The following is a 22117-nucleotide window of genomic DNA, read 5'->3' as shown; positions in this document are numbered from 1 at the left end:
GGTGCATGTGTGCAGTGTGTGTGAGAGATCAGCACTCTGAAAAGGGAAACTCTCTGAGGCAGCGTGCCTTCTGTGGATATTTGTTTACAGGCTCAGCCACACACACACACAAAATTAATTTCTTGCCAGAACAAAAAACCATCACAACCAAATCCTTGACCACAATTTAACACACTCAAACTCCTTCAACTTCACATCAATCTTGACAACATCAATTTATTGTGTATCTGATTTTTGAAAATGAATGGTTAAGTGAAATTGTTGTGAACATGAATGAATTCCATGCAGATTGTGAGGACAAACTCATTCATGCGTTTCTGTTGTTTTCTATTGTTCTATTCTGTTTCTTTAGAGTAGTTTTTGGGTGTAATTTTAACAACTCCACGCTCCAACCAGCAGTAAGCTCCAGCAGAGGAGCACCAGTCCGTCTCACCACAGGGAGTGACGGACTGATCTGATGATCTCACCAACTCACCGTCTTGCTGCTGACGACATCGCAGGCAAATATTTGTCTTTTGAGACGCAGGACAGGCGGCCGAATCGGACGTGTTGGTAGGCACATGGGAGAGGAGGAGGAGGAGTGCGGGGGTGCTTTAAAGCATTGTGCAAAGCAATCACATGGTGAGGATGCAGAGGCACAATCAGAGGTTTTTGCCTGATCTCAAATTGAACCTTCAGCAACCTGCTACTGGCTTAGTTTTATACCAGTAGATGGTTGTAGCTGTGGACTTATTTAATTTCCACACTGAGTGAGGATAACTGCTAGACCTAGGACTACACTGATGGCCCAATTGTTCAGAAATATGAAAAGAATTCAAGGCCATCAGGCAAAGATTCCCCTGCATTAATGGAGACAGAAGGAGCTTACTGTCTAGCTCAAATGGAATTATGAAGACCAGAATACTCCGCTTCAGAAACCTCCTCCCTCTACACCTCTCCAACGTCAGATTCGGTGGGTGGGAGGGTGTTGGTGGTGTCCGACGATATCAGTAACCAAAACAAACAATCCGACATTCAAATCCCCTGTATATTACTGTATATTTAAACAACAACCCCTAACCCTGTCACCTGTGACTGTATTCATTCACACGGACCCCTTATCTCACCTTCAGTGAAATTGGGTCAGACTCAAACCACATTTTCATTCTTAACCACGACAGTCTAGTACATATGTCCACATCACTGTGAATGGTGCACCAAACATTGTCACTTAGGGGAAGCAACTAGCTTCCAGCCCAAATGAGGAAATCTAGGGCTGTTGCGATAACCGCAAAATTGAGATCCGCGCTATCGGTCAAGCCTATCGAGGAGGAAGGCAAGCATCGCAACAACCGCAATGTTCATACTGTACAATTCAGGGCGTGTTAAATTAATAAATTAGTGCTTCAAAAGATCCACAACCGTAACAAGCTCTGTTAATGGTTCAAGGACAGATCAATGGGCTGTACGTGATCCGACATCAAACTTGGAAGCTGTAAGAGTTGCAGTGTTTTGTGTTGTTTTACTGCTTATTTTAAAGGTTAGCTAACTTGGCATTAGTATATTGCGCGGCTAATGTGGCTAGCAGGCTCGGCAATGTTGGACCAGCATAATCCTGAGGGACAGTCGAGAGAAACTGAACAGTAAGCCAAGAACTAATGAGCATAGTGTGTCGGATGCCTGCAGCTGTTTCTTTCATGTTGCTTTCTGTGGAAATTTAGTTATAACGTTCCTACAGCACAGTGGTTGGTTGTGGACAGCCTATTCTGCTCCGCACCACTCTGTGTGTGTGCATGTGTGCATTGATGCGGTATGTAAATTGACTTGATAGACATGCCCTGAAGGTAACGATATAGCTAACGTTACATGTGAAAAAGACACGGTCAAACTACAAAAATTAGTTTGCTTGTCAATGTTGTTAACTAGCACCCAGCAGCTAGCTTGCTCCGACCATAAAGCTGCTGTTAGTGGCTCGCTTTGCAGTGAGGTGAGATCCACAGACAGACTTAGTATGCTATGCACCAAATTACTTCATATGTTGAGCCCCAACATATTACCGCGAGGGATATTACTTCACCACGACAGCCCTAAGGAAATCCAATTTCCACAGTCCGCAGGCCTTGTACTTGGAGGTGCTGACCCTCATCTGAAGCACTTCACAGTCAGCCACAAACTGCCCCTGTGTTTGCTGCCAGAAAAACTACATCATCTGCAAAAAGTAGAGATGCAATCCTGAGGTCATCCAACTAACCACTTTCCACACAGAGATTTTGTTCGTTGAAATCAGAATCACACTGACAGGGAGGGAAAGGCTTTGGTGGAATGAAACACACACCAAGAAAGAGCTTAACTTTCTTTGAGAAGACATACAGCTCTCGGTTCAGTCATCCAAAGACCAAATTGCTCTTTGTAATTTTACTTTACACTTTAAAGATACTGACAATGTAGCCCATATTCCTGCAGGACCCTGAAGAAGACATTCTAATATTGTGAATCAACAGTGTGGATTTGTGCATTTTATATCAAATAATTTGGAGACTCAAAAATCCCTTCCCTCTCTCTCTCTCTCTCTGGGGAAAAAGGAGGGGCTCCCCCAAGTGGACAAAATAAGTATTACATACCATAGTCTGAAATGCTGTTAATGTATAAATGTCTAATAATCTGATGCCATTTGTGTATCTTGCTTATATTCTCTAAGAACGTGTAACCGCCAATATATCCAGAAAGCTAGTTAAGTTCCTCTCATCTGTGATTCCTATGAAATGCTAGCCTCAAAGTTGAACTACTGACAATTGTTTTCCTTTTATCAAGTGCTTAAACTAAGAACGGTACAACCGTTGACAATTAAGGTTTGATTGTGGGAAGGTATTTGATTACAATACGCACAAATAGTTTTGATTAGACATATTAAAAGTTTAAAGAAAAGACAGTTTCTCAGGAAAACGGAAACAAGCCCTGCCTCAGGGGAACAAAGGACTGCCCTCTGGGAACCACGCCCCAACAGACAAAACAGTGACACATGCGCTTGTTCGCTCTCTCTTGTCCTCTGTTTTGTTCCTGGCTCTCCAACGGCGCTTTGGCACGTGCCCAGCGTGCCCCTCTCCGGGCAACACCCTAAGAGTTCGGCTCGGCGCAATGAAGGTCCTTTGTTCGTTTCAAGCTACATACGCGAAGTGCCGCGACCTCAGTTTTCCCTCGTTTCCAGCAACTGTGCGTTTTATTTTCTTTGGTTTTGTTTAAGGTTATAAGTCCATTAAGTTACACTAGTTTTAATTCAACGACCAAGTTCTTTTTCTTTTTAAGCTTGATTCGTTGAGCTAATCTCACTGAGGTCAGACCCCTCCAAGTGGTCCCGCCAGCAGTAACAAAGGACGACCAAACCTTTGACCCGTGCCAGGGTTGGACCCCACTGCAAGTCTCTGCTATAAGCCGACAAAAGACGGACCTCCGGAGCAATTCCCTGGCAGAGAAAGCGGCCGGCCGACGGTTTTAAGCTGTCCTAACCGAGAACACACGGATCTCTGCCAGTCTGAGGCCGTTGACCAGCACCCGGCTGGGAGAAGCGACACACAGTAAGCATACACACGCACACACCCTGCATTCTGTGGTCAGTGATGTCCCATAGTTGTTAATAGATTATATTTAACTCTTAAAACTCATAGCTCGCGTTCATTAACGGCCATATGAGTCAAATGCTCCCCACCATAGAACCCCTTCTCATTGTTTAGCCATTGTTTATTTCTTTGATGTATTTAACCGCATTTTTATATCACCTTAATTAGTTAATAAATCTCACCAAAAGGAATTGTGTGTGTATTGCCTGTCTCCCTGCCAAGAGAATTTACCCCTTCGATATGAGACTGACTGATTATAAGATAATTGAGCGATTATTAGCTAACTGATCACTAGTGAATAATTGTATAATTATTAAAAGGCTACCCAGAGAGACTCTGGATTAATTAAAACTCCGGTGATGCCCCACTAAACGAGCGATGTATTAATATTTTCTGAATATTAAAATTCATAATTTGGTATTAATTCTCATAAATTTATTAAAACAATGTAGTCATGCTACACTAACAAAGCTCTTCAAAATCCACAGAACAGATTTAGACTGCATGGGCAAAACCTATTCCCTTCCCCTCCAGTCGTACCTTTCCTACCAGCTATAAGCTGGTATCCACTGTATCACAATGAGATGTTTTGATTATTGTCTTAGTTAAACTAAAACACCATACCCCTCCTACGAATGCTCTCCTGCCTCCTTGTGCTACGTACTTGTGAAACATGTTGGTCCTCGAAACAGATGCAGGGGTGGAGGTTTCCTGAGAATGAGGTGTTTGTGAGGCCGCTGTGTAACCAAATCCACCAGACAAATTACTTGTACATTCCAGCTGGCAGCTGGCTCCTATGACAACATTACCTCTGGTAATGAGAATGAGCTGCAAGGGGGGAGTGTCATCTATCTGTGTGCATGAGTGTATTTGTGTGAGAAAGTGCATATTTATTGACATTTTAGATTTGATATTGAGTTTATACAGTGTCTAGGGATTTGCTGTTAATGGTGCTGCTCTGGAAACATTTAGTTGTATTAAATTCTAATCCTGTTACTTTATTTATGAAGTCATACTGTAATCGCAATATTGAACAGTGTTATCGCACATCGCAGATTTTCCAATATTTTGCAGGCCTAGACCTTATTCACATACGTGTTTTCTATGCTTTAAAGTCCTACACAACTTCACAGACAGCTTCAGTCTGATAAACTTAACATTCTGTTGCAGATCCCCAGTGAGCATAAACAGTCAAACGAGGAACAGGGCTTCAGGATTTGGGCTTCAAAAGGTATAACATATTTTGAAAGTAGGAAGTTCATAGTGAAGACCTAAAGACTGACTATGCTTTGTGTCAGGCTTTCTTTTTGTATTCCCCCTGGCTATTGAACAATACACCCACGTAAGAACAACAGTAATCTGCAAATGACATCAATATCACTTGACAGAAAGTCAAGCATGTGATAATTTTTCAAGAAATGCGTTTAACTATACTGGGAGTTTCCTGTTACTGAAAAAAAACAATGTGTTTTTTATTTTCTTTTTGTTGTTTTTTTAGGTTAAAAATGTCTGTAAAGATTGTGCTACCCAGAATTATAAATGATAGTAAGCAACATTTTAGAACAGTAGGGATGAACACACTGAATCTATCCTATTAGTTATGTTTCACAGAAATTTAATTCTTGATTTAAAAAGGTATCCTGAACACTGTGACATTAAACAGGTATGGTAGTTATGACTGTCTGTATGTGTTGTATTTACTGCAGTGAATTTCTGACAGCAGAGACAGAGATAAATTTGCACCACCTTGTGGAGAAATCTTTAAGGTTGAATGTAAGTGCATAGAGCAGTGACCTGCAACCATGCAGGTTTTTGTTTCAGCTGGTTGTTAAAGACAGGAGGAGGTCATCCGAAATCTGCCTTAGCATTTATGCAACATGTGTACAATAAAATGACCATAGCGCCTGTGTGGTCACAAATTACAATGGCGTGAACAGAAACAATCACACTGAATCTGACGCTTATCATTAGACTTATTATGCTTTTACATGTAGTCCATGGTTGTTTGCTTCTTAGTTCATATTCATATCGTCCTGCAGGATTGAAGTCATACCTCCCACAAAACACACAACCTGCAGTTGGCAGCTGGCCAGTATGCGTTATTTCACAGAGTAGTGTTGTTTGGCTTTAATCTTTATTTGTCCGAGATAAGTTGATCAAGCATGCTTCATTTCCACAACAACACCCAAAAGGTTAAACTGGTTAATCTAGGAGATCAAAGAATGTTGATATTTAACAAACATGTGATTAAAGTCAGAGTGCAGCTGAATTCAGTCTGCTGAAGGCGGACTGACTATCCAACAGAGGTCACTGTGTGCCAAAAAACTAAACATAGTTTTCACATAACTGTTGTTGTGATTTGGCGCTATATAAATAAAATTGAATTGAAAATTGAACATAGGAGCAAAACAATCACACTCTAAGCACAACCCCAGACACAAGGCAAGAGGGCAATGCACTTACATATTGTTTACACAGTAAACAATAGAAACTGCAAGAATTTTAAAAGGGTCAGCTCATATTTTCTTGTGTGATTTTTAAACTTCCCACACCGACGAGGTGGTATTGAAAAGGTCAGAAGAGGATAGCTGAAATGTGCCACATTTAAAATTGAACCCTCTGGCCAACAAACCTCACATTTTCTAGCATTAGACCCCAAACAAACATCTTCCACATCACATCTCAACGTCAAGAGCAAACCTGACTCAAGCCTGAACCTCCCTCCACTGGTTTTCCACTGCTGATGCCGGTAAAACATGACCTCAAAGTACCTAAAACAGTTCTCTGGTGGAACAATCAATATGGATTTTGGGACGGGTGGCTGTGACAGGGTGTGTGCATGTGTGTATTTGTGTGATTGTGTACATGAGAAACACATTCACGTGTTATGTGCAGTCAGGCTGGCGAGGCTGAGGAACTATTTCAGGCACAGGGGTTTTATTTTGGGGGTCTGTTGTATTATTGTTGCCCCCCGCCTTATCACTACTGTTCGGCTTAGACTCAGCTGTGGCTGTACTGGGTCAGAAACAAGTATGTTACTGGGAATGCACTGCATGATAAGCTGCGACCAATATAGGACTAACCAGGCTGCCTAAATTGGGGCAATCTGATTGTATGTAAATGCTCTGGCAATTTTTCAGTTTTCTGTCATGTGTTAACAAGAGCATGAGCTATTTTCTCAGGGAAGTCATTCTGACAACTTGCCAAATCATGACGAAGTGACATTTCCAAATTCCCCCAATTTCCTTGACCCTTGAGTAAATTCATAAATCCAAGATAAACAGATCAGTCTATCCACGTATTTGCCAGATAAGATCACTGAAATTTTGCACAACACAGCATCTTTTAAATGCAACATAGGGCTGGGCAATAAAACAAAAATGATAATAATCCTGATATAATTTTTCTCAATAAGAATATAGCAAATGTTCAATAAACTATTGATTTAATTATTTGTATCACGAACAAACAGGCACTTTTTCTACTAACATATTTATTTTGTTGAGGAAAAAGAACTGAAAAAAGACTTCTTACTCATGCATATTTGTTGAAAAAAGATTTTGATCAGATTTGTTAAGTGATCCACGGTTTGGCATGTTCTGACCATAAAGAATAGTTTAAAACCACAATTAACCGTCTGGTTTCTTCAACTTCCACTCAGGAGCAAAAATCAGCCTTTAAACTTGAAAGAAATAATGATTTAACACTTCAAGAAAAACCATAAGGTCTGCGGCTAAGGTCAGGTGGTTGCTGTTTTTAGTGTCAGTCCAGACAAGATTCAAAAGAAGATGGTAGTTAAAACAATAGAGTCTGCTTGCAGCTGTGAAGCAAAGATGTCAAGAACAAAGACATTTCTTTGTCATTTGAGGTAACTGTTACATGGTAATCAAAACACTACAACCTACAGCACTGATAAATGTTTTAACCCCTTGATGCCTAAATTTATTTACAATAAAGAAATTTAAAATATTACTTCTGTTTTATTTGCCTTCAGGTTGATGTTAAATTAAGTGGAAATTGTTAATTTGTCTATAGAACATAGAAAATATATAAAATCAGGTATGACGTAGGCATGATGCAAATTAGCGACAACAGGCATATAAGAGAAACCAGTGCTTGCAAAAGGTTCCCAGGTACGTATCGAATATGCACAAACAGGCATTTGGGGAATACAAACGCTATCTCAGCTGCAGTCTGAAAGGAAGAGGTGTGATGCGAATTTGCGACAATTGGCATTAAGGGGTTAAAGTTTTCCTATTATGTTCATTTTCATTATTTTATTTAGGGGCTGTACTTAGCAGGGCTGAGCACAGGAACAGGCATGAACACACAAGAGAGAACACACAAAACACAACACATTGGAACACATAAAAACACATATACACACATACAGTATATACAATGCGAACATGTACAAAAAACATGAATGTGCTAATAACTTATATAACTATAACTGGGGTGTTGTTGGGGCGTACTGGATAAGGCCTTTGGTGTGAGAGACCCACTATGAGACACCAATCTGTTCCGGAGCAAGACACTTAACCCCTAGTTGCTCCAGAGGCGTGCGACCTCTGGACCTAGCAACTGTAAGTCGCTTTGGATAAAAGCGTCAGCTAAAATGAATAAATGTAAATGTAAACTTGACATACATGAACAGACATACAGAATAACTTTGTGTTTGTCACCACTGTAACAGTGTCCGTCTCTCATTATAGATCAGCAACACCCTCACAGACTGACAACAGTGTAACATGCAGACTGACAACACACACTCATAAACATACACACAGTGTCAGAGAAAAATGCCTTATTTACAAATTGATGCATATGCACTAATACAAATAACATCAGTGTGTTCAGTCAGCAACATTTATCTCACGGTAATCATGCTAAAAATTGTCTCTGGGAGACTTTCTGCAAAAACAGGAAGTCTGATGAATGAAACCTGCCACAAACAAAACTTGCTTCCTCTCAGAAGCTGTTGGGTAAAATGCCAGTAGCTCAAGAAACACCAAGTCACACAAGACTGGCCTCAACGGTCGGTGCTGTATGAACCCACATAACCCTTTCTGCAGTTCATAGATGGGGAACATTTCTTCATCAGATCTTTTATTGATAGGTTTCATGACTCTGATGAACACATTCAAATTCATTAACTCACTGATAAACCAGGTTTACCCTAACCTGGATTTTCTTTATCTGCTACAGTGAATACATGCTACTGCTACATGACAAAACAAAGTTAGTGTAATTATCAGTTTCCGACTGGTAAATAGCAAACTCTTCTTTCTCTCATCCCAGGTAATTAAGCCTATATTTCATGGATATAAAGCCACATTTTCAATGTACAGTATTTTTAAACCACACCTGACCAACTCTGCAATCAAACCCACCCTGAGCTGTCTAATGACGTAAATGTTTGCTAGTCATAAATCTTTCCCATCCGTAACATCCATCACATATGATGTGAACATGGGGTCAGTTATTACTTAACTTCCCCAGAATGTAAGTAATAAGTAGAAGCAAGAGTCTCAAAATCTTTCCTGCAAACTCAGTCTGTTCTGCTACTCCACTGCATTCTGGTCTATTTTTCTACCACAGAGTATGCAGACATTGGTTTATGTGCCTCAATAGATATCTTTGGGAATGCCAGTGCACCTCTAGACTAAAACTAGATTTTTTTTAAACATTATTAAAAGTAGTAGTATTAGGGAATGACGCTGCAGCTGAGGTGTTATCTGTTTTCATGATAACAGGAAGATGGCTATCCAATTATTCATCTGCCTCTCTTCCTCACCTCACTCTTGCATATCATGTTAAGGAAGTACAGTATAAGATGGTGTCTTTCAACAAATAAAAGCCAGTTTGGACTACTCAAATTAGACCATAAAAGTAACTCCTGAATAAAAAAGAAACCTGGAAAATCAGTAACAGCTATCATCAGTGTACAAAGTATCACACCATGTCTGTGAGCGAAATGTGTAGCTTGTTATGAACACTCCCGCTCATGAATATGAGCGCAGAATAGATGCAGGATATATAGGTTAGGAACATACCCCAAGCACGAGTGCCTCCGACCATGTCCGAAACCAGTCGACGCCCCTTTTCTTGCAAGTCGGAGGTCTTTGTTCATTGTCCCTTGAGCTCCTGACTCATACGAGATACTCTGGGCTGTAAAGAAAATAACCTGCACATCTGAACCAAGCCTCTTGTGGAGATTTTGAATTACAACTCGGTCTGTTATTTTTCTCCCATGAACCGCAGAGAGGTTCTGGATTGACTCCAAGAGGTTTTGTACTGCGAGAAACCAAAACACAGGAAGTTTTGAGGTGAGAAACAAAAAAAAAAAAACTGATGCAGTCAGATGGAGGACAAATCAGATTATTCCTCAGTGCCTCAGCATGCATGAAATATCGTTGAGGAATGTTGAGTTCTTCCACTGAGCTCCCAGGCAAGCCTCAACAGGGCTGGCTGGAGTGTGATAGTCAATTACTCTCCAGAAGGAAGACGTAGAAAGGGAGCTGTTGTAACTAAAGACTCAGGAGCATTGAAGAAGTTTCCACAGTTGTCTCTCCTCTCTCACTGGTTTGTTGTTGTTGTAAATACCCAAACTAATCCCAACCGTGGCACTGACTACATCCCTGAAAGGCTCTTTAGTAGCAGAGCTCCAAATTGTCAGCAGAAGATAGAAGAGAGAAGTCTGAAAACATTTGAAATGTTACTCCACTTCTCTGCAAGTCACTCACTCTGTTCGCAGGAAAGGGGAAGGGTTTAGTTTTGCTGAGAGAGATGACACTGCAGGGTAGCGTCAGCGCGGGTTGACCTCTTCCTTCAGCAGTGTGAGAGCTTGTGGAGTCCCTTGAGGTTGCTGTGGGAGCTGAGGACAGCCCACCATGTCCTCATGAGCTGTCAAGGAGTCTGTTTTGTACAGGATATCCAATGCCAAGACGCATATGCAAGAGCTCAAGTTAAAAGTTTTGGTATCAAGTTACAAGCTGATCCTCTTTTAAGCAATATTTTTAGATATTCAAACCACAATTGCAAATGTTGACCCTTTCTGACTGAAAATATTCCCACATTTTGACAGTTACAAAGGAAGTTTTTGGTGTGTCCCAACTTGTCAAAGACAGATCTGACTCCACTGCGTGGCTGTTTTTGTGTCTAGCAGAGCTGGCTTGGCTCAGCCTTCGTTGACACGTGAGATCAACAGGTCGCCTGACACGACACTCTCCTTCTGCTGCCCCGCAGCTACGTAATTACAGGGGGGATATTGTTAGAGTTAGTGCTAGGCAGGGAGGGTCTGGGGTGGGGGGTGGTTGGGTGGGTGAAGGCAGGGTCCAAAAATAACTTTTTGGTCTATGTGCCAATTGCTGGTAAACTGAAAAAATGTACTGGCCAAAATATTTTTCAACTGGCCATAAAACTGCACAAGATATGATGTCATAAAAAAGCCAATCTCTGCTCGCCCCCTTTTCTGTGATACTCCACTTTAAATTTTGCAGTTATCACCAAATTCTCCTCTCTGGCAACCATAATGAAGCGTGACAGTAAGGGTCAAAGTACTGCAACCCAATTACATACGCTGAAACCACCAGTGTGCAGAGTTGATGCAATGGTGGTCAATCAGCTTCTAGCTTGTGGTGAAGTAGGCATTTTTCAGCAACCTGCAAATTACCTCAATTTTATTTGCCAAAGTAGATTTTTACTTGCATTCAGCGAGTGGCAGGTGCTAATTTTGGACACTCGCAGGGACAGTAAGGACACACAGCAGTTACACAAAAGTACCAAACACAATCTCACACTTTCAAAAACAGGCTATATGGTCAAAGCAGGAATTATATCACCGCAAAATGGCCAGCGCCATGGATGCCCTGGAGTGTCATTTAAAACTACATGCAAATAAACTAATGTTTCTACTTTTTCAGGTTACCACGTTACACTGTGAACAACAAATCCATGTTGAAATTACAGAAGTAAACTAAAGAAACCTTGCTGTCAAAATAAGTTGTTCTTGCTGTCTACGGCTGCGCATACATCTTCCTAATTGTTTACTGTAGACTGATTTGTCTTCAAACAATGTAATTATAACTTATAATTATTGCACCATTGGTTTTGGCATTGGTTCCTACATTTTAGCCATGATGTCCCAATAAGTTTTGCCCTAAAAACTACTTAATTCCAGGCCTGCATGACAGACCAATATTTATCTGTTGAGCTGTAGTGGCAAATTAGAGCTGCAAATAATTATTATTTTCATTGTAGATTAATCAGCAGACTATTTGTTCCGATTAATCAATTGTTTAGTCTATGGCTATAGTCTATTTAGTCTTTTTTGTTCGACCAACAGTCCAAAACCAAAAGATATATAATTTGCAATGATAGATAAGGAAAAAAAAACATAAAATCCTCCAGACAATGTCACCCTTTTTGCTGAAACAATTAATCAATTGTCACAATGAAAATACAGGACTTATTTTAATTTGAATTAGGTTTCTGTCAATCAGAATGACCTTGTGATTGATCCACAGTGTGATATTCCTGCTACTTTTCAAACATTGAAACAGATATACGGAACTACTACTTAAATGAAAAAGGTACTGTAGAAGAAGAGGAGTGTGAAAATAAATTTCACAACTTCTCCACACTTATTAACTTTTCACACATTATATGGTGTGCCTCTGAAACTAAAACATGGGCTAGTGCTTTAGCGAATAGACTACTGACTCAGAGGTGAGATTACACCCCTGCCATACATACACACGGACATGCACACCCTCTATCTGTAACACGACAACAGATCCCGACCAATAATGTTTTAACCTACAGAAGACTGTAGTGAGATCTCACCAATACAGAGACGTTAAAAAGATGTCCTTAAAATATTTTGGTGTTGTAAATAATTTTCATCCCCCAGAGGGAACATTTAGTTTAGTTTTCATTCAAACATTTTCTATACATTTTTTTTTATCACTTTCCATGACGTACATAAACCTCAGGAAATAATCTTATACCTCTGTAGTCTATTTTCTGAGTAATTAAATCATGGAGGGGAAGTATAAATGGCAAACTAGTACGAGTAATACAGTGGTATAGATTTGTTTACTGTGTGAACTAGCACCTCATTCTAGATAAAATCAACTATGTAAGTGAGTCATCAAAACAGTGGGTCTTCAATATATCTGTTGTTTTTTCTGCCAAGGACAACTTCTTCAATGTTACCATCTTCTGTACTTCCACATTGCTTACAACAGAGAGGACAGAGCATGTGTTTGTAGCTGTTAGCACAAGTTTTAAACATTTTAGCTTCTGATAGGACACTTGTTGTGTGGCAACTGTCAAAGCCACCACAACCACTTCCCTAAGCACTACGTGAACACTGCAGACTAAAAGGAAGATGCTGTATAGACATACATGTTTATCTTGTAAATGTGGCATAACTAGTTTCTCATGTGGTAAGTGCATTTATTTTTTTCTTTTTCTTATTTGTTTAAACATTTCAGCTGAAACACTAACTCAAACTGTTTTGCTGTGCACATATAAATGTTTTTTTTGCATTTGCAATATTTAATAAGGTATTTATAAAAGAGGTTTAAACCACACTAAAATGTATTAAAGGTGCGCCATAAATTAAGTTTTCTTGATTTTCTGGTGGCCTAGTGGTTTTAGACACTGACCATATAATAACAATGTCCCTGTATATAATCCGTTTACCCTAATTTCCTGCCACCTCCCTACTGTCCTGTGTCAAATATTGCCAACAATTTGTCTGTTCATCACCTTTGAACCAATTTCGGAACTTTTGTCGATATGCCTTAGGCACCAACTCATATGATTTCAACACTGCCGATTTTATTCTCTCATCATCCAAATTAGCCTCACTACAAATGGCCGAAAAAGCCTCCTGCGCCCTTCCAATGAGGACACACTGAAGCAAAAGCACCTTTTCTGAATCTGACCAGCACCTTGCCTCCGCAATGCGTTTCACAAAATGAAAAACGTATCAGGGTAACGCTCATTAAATTTTGGCAAAATAACTTCGACACTACCTGACCTAGAGCTAACAGGATCAAACTCCCGAGAAGGAAGCCTGCCCAAACAGAGATGATAGTATAACATTTTTAATGTCATCCTTACGACCACTCCCTGATACCATATTGCCGTAATGGTGCGCCATCTTCATTAACTGCTCTTTCTTACAGCCACTGATGAATGCCACCATAGGCACACCAAATAACGAAATCAAAGAAGCCATAACTACAACTTACCAACCAGACAGTAATGTTAATTACAGATACGCACAACCCCCAACAGGAACATTTCCCCCTGACTGCCTAACACAAACTAATACTCACCCTTAGTCTTCATGCGGCTTGTGGTGGGTATTTATGCACGAAAGACCAGAGGATTTGTGGACCAACCTGCATGCAGGCACCCCATAACATCACCCGGATGTGCCCCCGAGACAGCTTGTCGGAAAACAGCTGACACTAATTACATCACCACAACTTTATGAAAACAACAAACTGACGCAACCCAAAAGGTGAAACGCCACTTATACCTGGGGAAATGCCTGTACAAAGCGTATCAACAGTTACACTTACCCTCTGATCAGCACACAAAAACCTTATACCAGGCAGGCACTAAGGCTTCCTGAAAACCCAATACACATGCATCTCCCAAGACTAAGCACAAAATCAGCCCACAGCTGCACCAAATAACTAATCAACAGTGCAGTGGCACCATGCAACCTGATGCACCAAACAAGTTTTTACAGCACTTACTTTTAGACGAGCCCACATTTGTTATGACCTGGCTCAGGAAGCCACAACAAAAGGGAGACACATCATGGTAAACATTTAACAACATATATTTATTTAACGAAAACAAGCCAAATAAATTAAATTAGTTATTTCAAAGTCAGACACAGTTAAAAATAGCCTACACTCAGGCACTGGGCCCAGGTGCGTCCTGTTTCTACAATCAGCTCTTAATCTACAAGGGAGAGAGAGATAGGCCACACCCACTCATGACACACGGAGAAAGAAACTGAGTCAGATCCTTCACTCATGTCATGAGTGTTGCATTGTTTGCCCACCAGAGGGCGCTCTGCAGGTCCTATGTTCAAAACACTGCAGCACCACAGAACAAAACAATCATCTGACCAGGAGCATCGGAGCATGCAGAAACAGGAACGAAGAGTGGCTGTGTTACAGTTGAGCTGGTCATTTGTTACGTTAAATACCTGATTTAAGCCCTACGATGGATTGGCGACCTGTCCAGGGATGGCAGCTGGGACTGGCCCCAGCTCCCCGCGACCCTGTTCGCAGGATAAGCGGTTGACGATGGATAGATTGAATACTTGATTTAAATAATAATAAAAATAAAAATATCCCCCATCATTTCTCCTCTCCTGAAAACATTCATGACTATACTTGCTAACCCTCCCATTTTTCATTGCTGTCTCCCGGCTTCCTCCCGAGTCCCAGCAGTATGTTTAATGTTACAGTAATGTTAGTTGAGTGGTGCAGGCTATGCTGTTGACAGACTTCATTGTAGATCTATTTCTAAAACAGTGTGGCAGTTCTTGCCAACGGCCCTATCGTTTCTCACTAGTTCATCACTTACAGCAGCTAATGATGCGCATAACTAAATTAAAAGCTAACTAAAAGCTAACTAATGGCATGTTTATCAGTGGAAGAGCACTGACGTAAATGAGTGATTAAACTATAGCGTTTAACGTATTGTAAACATATCTGCAAGCCACGTTATTATTATTAAATATTACATTATTAAACCAGAGTGCAAATGTAAATAAACGTGTATCTAACACGGTTTCCTAGCCATACGAAGTTATTTAGTCATGTAGTCAGTCATGTAGTATTAGATGCAGTCAGCAGCAGTGTGTCCTCTGGGTCACTGTATCATTGATGTTCTTGTAGCTTTGGAAAGAATTAAAAGAGTGCTGGTAAAGGGATAAACTAGATGTGAATATGCTACATTTAAAATAGTCATTGTGGCAGATCATGTGTAAGGTAATATCTACTGCACGACAAAAAATATAGTGCCTATGTAGGAAAGCCCATTTATCGTTATAATGTACAGTAATATAATAATTGTAATGACACGAGTAATAATATATATGGTGGTATTATTATTGTTGTTGTTAGTACTACTAGTAGTATATTAGTATTAGTATTATTAGTATTTTTGCAGCCCCACACAATAGGCTACATACACTATTTCCTTTCCGTTTATAATGGATTTTTAAATCTTTTTTTTTTAGTTTTAAACATTTGACTCTTGTTTATTTAAACACTTAATATATTTTGTTGTACTTTTGTTCAGCATTTTCTTAAGTTATCTTGTTGAGGTCTCATAACATAACAAATGTTAGGGATAATTTTTGTTTATGTTATGTGTTCCTGAAAATAAGGGAGAAAAAAGAACATTGACAGATATATCGGCATATCGGTCTTAAAAATCCCATGTCTGTTGGGCTCTAAATTAAACCCACAATTTCATCCAAAGTACTAATATAATAATAATGACAACAACAACAATAAAAAATAATTAAGGTATTGATATAATTAGATAAATATGCAAACATAAAAACTTTAATAATCCCTAACACTTCTGGATTCTGTGTGCTCTACTAGTCTATCTACTCCAGCTAAAAGCAGGTGAAGTAAATGGCTTTATTTACTTCACCTGCAGTATCAGAACATCAAAACAGTTCAGTCAGTACAGAAGGCTCCATCAGCAGAATAATTCAAATAAACCAATACTTATTAAAACAGAGAGCATGAGACACAAGTAATGTGACAAACACTGTAGAGTAGGCCTACAACAACTTCATGTCATCATAAAGTGAAGCTGACCATATGCCCTTCAATCTGGATTGATTTGGACTGACAGGTGAGAGTGAGTGCATTTCGGAGGTGAGGGGATGGTGTATCAGAGCACCTGACAACACTGACATGTTTAAACAATACACAGATGGCGATAACGTTATAGATGACGTCACTGAAATGTTACAATGATGTAAATACACACATAATGTTTGCAAGCTGCTTCTTCAATACAGTTACAGACAGACAAACCAAGCAGGCAAACATTAATGTGGTGGTGGTGGGGGGTGGTGTTTCCATAGGAGGTCTCCTCTCAGAAAAAATTGTATTTATTGAGAGTGTAATTATATTTTGGTAATTTCAATTTTACTTTCCACCAAAACTTATGGTTAAGCTGCTTGCTTTTTTTGCTGTAATAAATTACCCTAAAAGTCACTTTTCTTTATTGCACTCCTCATTTTACTGTTTGACACACTTGGTGAAATTTGGTTAACTTGAATTACTTCTATCTGAAAACTGGCTGTGAGTTAGAATCGCAAGGGAGCTTTTCTTAATGAGAAATATGTTGGCTGAACGGGTTTAAGCATTAACTTGATTAATGAAGAGTAAGGAGAGGGAACAAAGGTGCGTTTGGTCTCTGTGGCTCTATGCATGCAACTAAAATAATTTTAAAGCAGATACCATACTACATCATTTTATAATAGCAATATTTCCCAGGGTTTTCACAGGTTCATAAAGACCTAAATTATGACCTAAAGTATGTATGTGAAACTGACAATAAGGAGGGTTACAATTAAAATCACAGGAAAAACACCAACACTACTATTGCAAACAGTTTGCCGCCACATGAAAAATATCTTCTCCTTTTAACATTTAATAGCTGACATTTACAGCTGCAAGTGTGTGTGTGTGTGTGTGTGTGTGTATATATATATATATAAAAGAAAGGTTCTCATTTTAAACTACGTGACGCAGGAAATAAACTAACATTTCCCAGTGTCTTCGTCATCACACTTTGAGATGAACATAAGGCACAATGCCACAAAAGGACTCTTTTTTTCTTTTTCTTTTTGTAAATAAAACAAAAACTATAATTATTTCTCATTTTATGGCTACAGCTCAGTCTCTCCAAATAGTTACATTGACCACAAACCATATAATGCAAGTTTTATTTTTCCTAAATTTTAGACACAAAAAGCAAAAGGCATTGGTGATGGACACTCAGTTTACTGAGATTGGGTTGAACTCCCTGCAGTGGCCTGCTTCATTTTTGTGGCTAATCCTACAGTCTACATATGAAATTCATGCCAATACCAATCACTGCAGGAATAGCCCAGTTCTTATGTTTGGCAGCAACAAAATATCTTCGGATGCCTCACTACATAGCCAAAACATCACAGTAGGTGTCACTGTCTGTGTCTTTCTGTCTTTTTTGACAACCGATCATCCGATCGACTTCACACTTGTCGGTGTACAGTGTCGAATTTGCTGCAATTTAGTTAAATGGTGGCGCTATAATAACAAATTTCACATTTTGGCAACAACATTTATTTATTTTTCCTGGATACTGTAGGTCCAGACCAAGCCGCTGGTTTCAGCGGCTCTGGCCATCGCTGCCATGGAAGTGCCTAACTGTGGCTAATCCAATAAAGGACAAAGAGGTTGAGCTGAGGTGAGACGAATGAAGCCTGGTTGCTTTAAGCCTTAATATAATTTAAACTATATAATTATATAAAAACTGAGATAGCTATGAGAAATGTTGTTAATTATACTTTAATACTCAGTATTAAAGTCCTCTTAAGATGAATATACCATGCTGTCTGCTAGAACATTGTGTGATTATATAAAAAATACCAAAATGTACTGATTAAATAATTTTCTACAAATAACTGAATTTAACAGTTGCTTATAAACATCAGTCTACACTTGTAGACTTGTAAACTTTCATGACCCTAAACACTATTTTTACTTAAGACTGAAAACATTTGGGATTTTTACAGCAGGGTGATGCAGCTTTCCTCGAGTTTCCTCAAATGGCTTACAGGTCATGATTGTGTACATGGAAAATATACTTCCTACGTCACTACCCATCATCACTGCTTTTTCTCTCACTGGTCAGTTTCTATTTTAAAAATGAAAATTACTTTAAAAAGTCACTCTCATGTCTATACTTAACATTCTGTTGTGAAATGACAAATAATCTCCAATCATCACAATACATACTAGAGTTCTGCAGATCTTTAAACGTTTCTGTTATTTGAGACATGAAAGACCAATTTAGGCATTGTCCAAACAAAATGTAATCAACTGTTCTGACGTAAATGAGACACATGCTGCCCGTTTTCAGTCACGAGGAATAAGTGAATAAATGAAGGTACAGCATTAAGCGTCAGCCTTGTGTTTACTGTGGTTAGGTGTCTCCAATGATTCTGAACTTGTGTCTGCTAAACAGAAACCTCAGGTCAGAGACAGGCAGTCCATCAGCTGCTAGGATCCTTTCTCCTACATACACAGAGGCAGATTCAGCACCTTGAATTTACGTCTGTGTATGAAACATGCTTCATAAATAAAAAGGCCTTGCCTCACTATTTGACCTGTGCCAGGCCTGCTGAACACAGTGCTGAACACCTTAGGCAGCAAACAAGAAACTCTCTTTCATTACATGAACAATGAGGTCCATTGAGATGGCACTTGTCCCGACGTCAACAAAATCATGATTTCCCACAGCTACCTTCTCATGAGACAATGGGGCATTTTTTGCCAAAGCAAACCCATGACACATTTTGATGACGTGAATAGCAGCTTCTGTACACCCCATTACCTATTAGCCCCTGAAACAAATGCAAGTTCAGCAGGGTCACAGTGTCTAAAAGACTCTGAAGATGACCCCTGAATCTCAACTGTCAAAATTAATTTTAATGACCACAACTTTTCCTGACCACAAAAGGCTTCTAATAATGAACACTACCTGTGTGTGTGTGCCAAGGTGAAGCACCTCTGCATGGCAATGCTGCGGTTCACGAGGAGCTTGCGGAATAGCAGAGGAGAATGGCGGGGGGAGTTTCGAGGAGAGTCACAGGAGGACATCCTTGGGGATCCACAGGGTGAGCCCGACATTGACTGCGGTTTCAGCTGAATGGGCTGAGGGCTGCTGAGTGGGAAGGAACCAGCCTCCCCAGAGCTTCCCGAAAGGGCCTCACTCATGCTGCTGTGTAAGGGTTGAACAAAGCCTGATCTCTTGTGCAGCTCTCTCAGTCCTGAAAGGTAATCCAGGTCGTCCATTTCAAGGATGCAGCGTAACTCTCAGGTCTGTCTTGTAAAGATGCACTTCATGCTGAGACTCTTGTGGGAGTCTCTTAATTCTTCAGATCCACTGTTGCCTTACAGCTTGAGAATCTTCATAACCTTTTTCAACAGAGCTATCTGCAAGCACTGTTGATGGACACGGACACGAGTGCAGGAGTGAGCCCTCCCCTCAGCAGTAAGATCTGTTTACATAGTACTGAGCCCTGCCTAAATATGGCCAGGCCTGAATTATAGTGTTGTTAGTTTATCCTACAACTAGCTGTGTCCAGCATTTCCCTCAAGCAAGAGTAAACTCTTAACCGCCAACCTCACCAGTTTACATTTGTTTCCTTCCTCTGCCCATCATTGCACAAGCATTAACCAATAGTTATAGCTCTGCCTGTGTAGACACATGTCAGAGCTGTGTTGCATCAAGAGGCTGCAGACTGGATAGATTTTCATTATGCTGGTCAGTGGGGCCCCCTTCTCTCTAAAAGCCGAGGCTGCTTGAGATAAGAGATAAGAGATTCCCTGGAAATGTCACTTCAACTTTTAGTGGTATCTCAAGTGAATAACGTTTCCCAATGGGGTTGAGGGGTGACGGAAAAACAGAGATCAAGCAGTGTTTCATCTTTGACACACAGATAACCAGTGTCCCAAACCTCCTATACCCAAAACCAAACCTTGAGAATTAGTTTATGCCAAAATACACAAACCAAAGTCCTAAATCTGCTTGTACCTAAACATTTCCATTGATAAGTATCTTGCTGTAAATACACGTTGCTCCGACCTTATATTATGTAACACTATGCAACTTACAGTACATGTTCTATATGCTCCTATCAACTACACAGGTTCACACTACAGTTTTAGGGATTCAGAGACCATAAAGGCTGCCATTGTTTGGCTTTGTGTCAGGGTTCAGGAATATTTATCCTGATGCTTATCACTAATGTGCTTAAGACGGCAGCAGACAAAAGCAAATATGACCCTTGCACTGGAATATTTTGACTGTAATTGTGATCCAAGAACATATGCTTTTATAAGAGCTGGTTTAATCAACACATTTCTGTCTCAGTTTTACAACTCCATGTCAGAAAATACATCAAGATAAAAAAACTGCAAATCATTCGCTGAATTTCAAATCTTATTAACTGCATCATCCATCATTCAAACTATTTTATGAAAGCTTATCTTTTTTTTTTAAATGTGATTTTAGCCTTCTTTGTTATTAAGATGTTCAATGCCATGACATCTATGCACTGCAATTATCATAGATCACCTGTCAATCAAACAGTGTGACCACAGTGTCTTTATGCTAAGGTTTTATCTTGACGAAGTCTGAGTTTCTGTGGGTAGTGCTCTTTCCTTTGTTCAATCATAGTAACATGAGAGTTGCACAACCAAATGTTTAGAACAGCAAATGTTTAGGCTCTTGTGAACTACCTATAGGTGAAATCACTGTTATTAACAGCAATGTGAGTGGTGGGCTGAGGAAGATGATTAATGCTTAAAACCTACAATTATTGCCTTTTAGATATGTATCTTAAGTATCTACAGATCGTTATCATTTTTATGGTGTATCAGAAAATGAGCCCAACATTTATTATTTACTTTTTCATTATGTCTCTTTGTCACTCTGCATACATTTTAATGAAGCATTAAAATTAAAGGGCTCTTGGGCCTGAGGGGCCGACTGCCAAAAGTACCGATTTAACTCAGGAGGATTTGGGGGGGGGGGGTCACTGCTCAGTAACATAAACACAGCTGTTCTATGAAGTGCTGCTAAATGTGACCAGCAGATGGTGTCCACTCACAAACACACAGCCAAATCCAAGGCACCTTGCCTACGATAAATACAATATCCATCTCCAGCATAGGCCCCAGAGTGTTTTGAACCTGTAACCCTGGAAATAGTCCACATCATCTGCTACACCTATGACTGAATGAGGGGTTGGCTGACAGAGAGAAAATAATTGAAAACACAAAAAAATGTAGACAGCGTGCAATCAAACCGTTGCCATTATGAGTCAATGGGGAGAAAAGACGAGGAGCTGATTCTCATGCCTTTTCCTAAAGTGACTAATGCCGGGATATGTGGAACTATTTATTCGACTGAGTCACATACCCTTCCTCCTCCCACACCAACACCAGATCAAACACACACAAGCACACAACGCTGGCTGGTTGACCTGAAACGCACACACACAAATTAATTTTAAAACACAGACAAACTTAGATACCCGGAAAACCTTTGCAGTTAACAGTACACAGCTATTTCATCCATTAAGCTCCAGTATCTGTAACGCCTTAATTCCACCAGGCATGGCTCTATAACATCGTGTCTGCAACCTGGTTTTGTTCTGTCCTCTGTACAGCTTCATTCCCCAC

At 39.9% G+C, this 22117-nt stretch overlaps 1 protein-coding gene across 3 annotated transcripts in view; it reads right to left on the bottom strand.

Annotated features, from left to right (window-relative positions):
• The window catches only part of LOC119900502 (cAMP-specific 3',5'-cyclic phosphodiesterase 4D-like), a 128110-nt gene that overhangs the window by 40857 nt on the left and 65136 nt on the right, over positions 1-22117 (bottom strand). The window contains exon 1 of one of the 3 annotated variants that reach the window (XM_038715513.1): positions 9650-10525. The exons of the other annotated variants lie outside the window; for them this stretch is intronic. Within the exon in view, the coding sequence (XP_038571441.1) occupies positions 9650-9726 (77 nt within the window). The 5' untranslated portion in view covers positions 9727-10525. Of the gene's footprint in view, positions 1-9649; positions 10526-22117 lie in introns of those variants that run through there. 3 annotated transcript variants of the gene reach the window in all.

The sequence above is a fragment of the Micropterus salmoides genome, unplaced genomic scaffold (genome assembly GCF_014851395.1).
Source record: "Micropterus salmoides isolate LMB-PRFRI ecotype aquatic unplaced genomic scaffold, ASM1485139v1 Ms_hic_scaffold_13, whole genome shotgun sequence".
NCBI classification, from domain to species: domain Eukaryota; kingdom Metazoa; phylum Chordata; class Actinopteri; order Centrarchiformes; family Centrarchidae; genus Micropterus; species Micropterus salmoides.
This window is presented reverse-complemented; position numbering and strand designations above follow the sequence as displayed.